This window comes from Rattus norvegicus, chromosome 8 (assembly GCF_021556685.1).
Source record: "Rattus norvegicus strain SHRSP/BbbUtx chromosome 8, alternate assembly SHRSP_T2T, whole genome shotgun sequence".
Classification (NCBI taxonomy): Eukaryota; Metazoa; Chordata; class Mammalia; order Rodentia; family Muridae; genus Rattus; species Rattus norvegicus.
Genome location: NC_141541.1, coordinates 48,121,227 through 48,126,743, shown reverse-complemented (window position 1 = coordinate 48,126,743; position 5,517 = coordinate 48,121,227). Strand labels below are relative to the sequence as shown.

General features: G+C 39.0%; 1 protein-coding gene across 1 annotated transcript; it reads left to right on the top strand.

Annotated features, from left to right (window-relative positions):
* Positions 1–987: 987 nt before the first annotated feature.
* Or8b57 (olfactory receptor family 8 subfamily B member 57) lies at positions 988–1,935 on the top strand. Its single transcript, NM_001000789.1, has one exon. The coding sequence runs from the start codon at positions 988–990 to the stop codon at positions 1,933–1,935; it is 948 nt and encodes a 315-aa protein (NP_001000789.1).
* The last annotated feature ends 3,582 nt before the right edge of the window (positions 1,936–5,517 follow it).

Here is a 5,517-nt window from a genome sequence, read left to right as displayed (position 1 = left end):
TGGGCTTTGGTAAATTAAAAAAGGAGTCAGGGAAGAACAAATATAATGCCAATAAACTTAAAATATTTTATAGTACTGCAAAGATTTTTTATAGGAGAAGATATTGAAGATACTCTTGATTTTTATGATTTGTGATGTGCCCCAATACACACAATACTGTGCTAGTCTAGTAAGCTATTGCCATTATTGACTAGGCTGTTCATGCAGGGTATTGAATTTTGCTTAACTTCAAAGCCTCATGATGTTCAGAGAAAGCCCTGGGGAAGCATAGGCCTTCCAAGTTTTAATCAGGTCCCAAGGATTATCCAACTCACTGAGACCCTTGGGTCATATTATCAGGTGGCTCTTTTGATATTAGTAGGTGCTACTAATTTAGGGTTGGAGAAGACATTCTGGGCAAAGCCACTGTAGAAATCACGATCTACAGCTCAGTTTCTTAGATCCTGGAGGAGTGAAGACTGAAGTAGGAGAGACAACCATTGAACAGGTCTGTTTTTCCCCCTGCATGGTTATTGACTAAAATTAGTTGAAGCTATTTGCCTCGCATGAAAATAGGGTAGAAGTATTAACTTCTTCCTTTCTTGGTGGGAATCTAAAATGGTGAGTGTTCAACTGTATGTAAGATACTCTGCTGTTTATTACCTGATTTAAGGGAACCAGGGGCCTTTCATAGTCTTCATCTCCTGTCCTCTGAGACCTCCATTGAGATGAGGAGGGAGGTAGTCTGTCAAGAAGAAATGGAGCAGAGAAAGTGGAGCAGAAATTCTGCAGAGCATGAGAGTGGTTATTAGTATGCTGAGTAAAATGTCTTCTGTGCTTTCATATTCATGCTGCTACATCCTCTTAATGATGAAAAAAATTAGACAACATAAGGGACTAAAACATAGGACTAGCATTCATCGCTCCACTCTGGCTCTGTTTCATGGGTTTGTTTGTGAAAGCTGAGATATTTATCTCAGTGCTCCCATTTGTCCCATTCTCACAGCTATGACCCAAGGAGTGGTCTCAGAAAACAATTCTTCTGTGAAGGAGTTCATCCTGCTGGGCTTGACACAGCAGCCAGAGCTCCAGCTGCCTCTCTTCTTCCTGTTCTTGGGAATCTATGTGGTCTCCATGGTGGGTAACCTGGGCTTGATAGTTCTGATTGTTTTGAATCCTCACCTGCACACCCCTATGTACTACTTTCTCTTCAACCTTTCCTTCACAGATCTCTGTTATTCCTCTGTCATAACCCCCAAAATGCTGGTGGGTTTTGTGAAGCAGAACATCATCTCTCATGCTGAGTGCATGACTCAGCTCTTTTTCTTCGCCTTCTTTGTTATTGATGAGTGTTGTATTTTGACAGCAATGGCCTATGACAGATACGCTGCCATCTGTAAGCCCCTGCTTTATAAGGTCATCATGTCCCATCAGGTCTGCTTTATGCTGATGGTGGGTGGGTATACAGTAGGGTTTGTGGGTGCCATAGCTCACACAGTGTCTATGCTGAGACTCACCTTCTGTGATGGCAACATCATCAATCACTACATGTGTGACATACCCCCTCTCCTGAAACTCTCCTGCACAAGCACCTCCATTAATGAACTTGTGGTTTTCATTGTGGTGGGTGTCAGTATAATAGTTCCCAGTGTCACCGTCTCTGTTTCTTATACCTTGATCCTCTCTAATATCCTCCGCATCCATTCTACAAAGGGCAGGTCCAAGGCCCTTAGCACCTGCAGCTCCCACATGATTGCTGTTTCTCTGTTTTTTGGATCATCATCATTCATATATTTTAAGTCTTCTCCTGTTGGGTCAGTGGATCAAGATAAGATATCCACAGTGTTTTATACCGTGGTGGTTCCCATGATGAATCCCTTCATCTACAGTTTGAGGAACAAAGATGTACAAATTGCATTGAGTAAGACTTTGAAGAAAAAGAGTTCACTTGAGTAGAAGATGTATTGATCTGCACGATGAATCCCAGTGTGGGCATATACATGACACATAAAGGATGGAGAGAAGAAGCCACCAGTGCAATAAAATGCAAGTGATTAAGTGACAAAGAAAATTAAATTGATTACAGAAATGGTTTCTTAAGTACATATAAGACAAGTAAGAGAGAGGTTATTTTCTAAGTTATTAACAGAAATTGCACAATTTAAAAGAGAGAGAAAAAAAAAAACAGGGTAATAACAATTCCAGAAAAGGCAAGATGGTCTAATTTTGAAGTTGAACTTTTCTAGAATTCTTGTGTAGCTGTCATGGGATAAGTGACTGTTAGCCAACCATTTGCATATTCATTAAATAAATTTCAATTAAGCACTGAAGATTTTGTTTGGGGCAATTTTCTGGTTTGAAAAGGGCACACGCATGTGGTATTTTGGTCTCTGGTCTCTTCTTACTTTATCCTTAAGGGAGGCCAAATATTTCCCTTTGATTCTAGTTACTAGGAACAAGCACCCGAAGAACGTATGGAGCAGTCAGGCTAAACATCTATGATGTGAGGACACAAACATTAGTGTTGAGTACAAATTAGGTCTCCATTAGGAAGACGCTGAACTACAACTGTTTATCAGTTATTTGTAGAGGGATTGTGGTTCCCTCTAATCCATTCATACTCTGCATTTCCTCCTTCATTATTAAGTTTTATTCTTTGTCCAGAATTTTTCTATTCCTTTTTTTTTTTCCGGAGCTGGGGATCGAACCCAGGGCCTTGCGCTTGCTAGGCAAGCGCTCTACCACTGAGCCAAATCCCCAACCCCCTTTGTCCAGAATTTTAAAAGGTACAAATGGTATTTATTAATTAAGAAATGTAAGTTGAACATTTGTCCTGTCCTTGGATGATCTTAAAAATAAAAATAATACGATTAAGAAGGTACTAATTATTTATGGTTTCCAAAGTCTAATTGGTTGCAGTAAAGTAGAGACCAGGTAAGGTCCTTGTGAGCAAGAAAATCCAGAAGATGAAGAACTATTACACAAAGATATATCTGATTACACAGGAGGACCGCTGTGGAGATCCTTACATAACAGAGATGGTATAGAAACTTACTATGTGTTTGCTTTCTGTTGCCTGGTCAGGACAGGCTGTGCTGAGGATGGGATGTGCAATCAGAGTTTGCTGATAGGCCAGTCAGTAGAGCTTTCCAGGAAGACTGAAGACCTGGACATAACCATCAGATGCAGGAACAACTTTGATGCTTATGAGTCATGAGAAATAGGTGATTGTGATTCTGGTGTGGTAGACGAGAGGTAAATACAGAAGTATATGGTGTAGTGGAAAATAACTAAGGGATACAGTTCATATATTTGGGCACTGAAGGGGAAAATAGTAGTTTGCTTACTTTCATTTATTTATGGTAGTGATAAGGATAGAGCTGGCAGGATTTCAAGTATTAGACAATGTCCTACTACATCCCGAGACCCTGATAAACATAATATAAATCTAGGTGTTACTAGTTACTCAAAGGACTTAGGCCTTCTTTGCATTTATTTATTTATTTATTTATTTATTTATTTATTTATTTATGTTCAGGATTATCTATTCCTCACGATGGCCTTGAACCATTGAACTTAAGCGGTACTGGTATATGAACTTTCTACATAGCCAGAATTACATCTTCCGCCCCTGTTGCAAAATCCTGTTTGTGTTTGTTTATATAGACAGCCATGGATATTTCAGAATCAGTTTGTCGTTAAAGCCATGAGGTAACATGCTGTAAGATATATAGAATTGCCATGACCCTCAGGAAGGGTCATGTTTCTTTGGCTGATTCTGCATTTATAAGAGAAGATGAGTGAGAGACATATCAACTAAAACAGGAACACAAGACAGATGGAAATATCATTAATCCTTTGTTTTCGCTTTTTCTATACGTGTATCTACACTTGGAGAGTCCACTGGATCAGTACCCAGGCAGTCTAGTTTTGAGTCAAGATCCTAAGAGTTTTATTATTGGTGTTCTCTTAGTATTTGCATTTTCATATTAAGTGAAAGTTTCATTTATTTAGAAGTAATTACTTCCAGGAAAGTGCACACAGAGATGTCCTATAATCCCATTTGACAGGCACTTAGGAAGTCCCATTCTAGAGTTGTAAAGCACAGCTCCAGTTATTACTCTAAATGTGCAGTCAGGATTAGCAGATACATGACCCATAATGAAGTCACTTCCAAGTAGAGGTGATCATAGAAATTACATTGTCTCTGCAAGTGGTAAGAAAATTTCCAGGGCTATCTTTCAGAACCAGAAGTAAGATTATGGTTGATAAGTCCACCTTTGACTCAGATTAAGTCATACTTAATATGAATGCATAAACACAAGAAAACAGCAATAACAAAAATCATAGGACCTTGGCTCAAAACTAGACTGCATGGGTCAAAATCTGATGGTCTTTCTAAGTGTAGACACTTTTACTGAGAAAGCAAAAACACAGGATATCTCCAGCTGTCTTGTGTTCCTGTCTTAGTTGACACGTCTCTCACTCACCTTGTCAGTCATAATTGCTTAATTATTCATATTCACCTTTGAAACATTTCTTCCTCTAGTTAAACCTAAAATTCATGTCATCCTCCCAGAGAAAGTCTGAAATTTTTCATTAGTAATTTTCATTTCCCCAAATATCCACTGTAATTGACTGGTTTCCCTGCCTTTAAATGGTTAGTTTTACTTGCTTTCTTGTGGTGATTGAATAGGTCAGACATACTGAGTGTCTAGAATCAGGACTCTGGTGTAGGACTTAGACTACAGCAGACTGTTATCGTATGAGAGTATTTAGAGAGAGGGCTGTAGGTACATGATGAGATAAAGTGAGTTCTTTAGCCTGGGTCCAGATTTAAACTGACATCTAAACAGTGCTCTTTTAAGAAGAGAAAACAAGGGCTGAGGAGATTGCTCCATAGGTAAAGAGATTACAGGGCAAGTGCGAGATCCTGCGTTTGAATCCCCTAAACCTATGCAAAACTGAGGCCTGTTGCAAGTATCTATGTCTTAGTGCTCCTAGGATGAGATGTAAGGCAGAGAATCCCTGGATGCTCCTGAACCAGTGCCATGGGTAGCCGTAACCAACAAAGATGATCCTGTGTTTAAAACGGTGGAAAGATGACCAATGCCTCCGGTTGTTTCTGCGTTTGACCTCCACATTAGTGCAACAGGACATGCGTGTTCACACTCATGCATACACACAGAAAACAATATATATGAACACATGAAAAAAAATTGAAAGTGTTTCTACTAGAATCAGGAACAAGATAAATAAATCCACTGTCTCTCCTCCTGTTCAATACAGTGCTTGAAGTCTTAGCCAGAGCCATAAGATAGCTGCAGGAGATCAAGGAGATACAAACAGAAAAATAAGAAATCAAAATATTTTTATTTGTAGGTGATATGATTTCACACATAAGAAACTAAAGACTAAAGACTCAATAAAAAACAAAGCTGATAAAACACATTCAACAGAATAGCAGAATACAAATCTAGCACAAAAACAAATCGTTGTATATTCTAACAGCAAACATACAGAGAAAGAAGTCAGGGT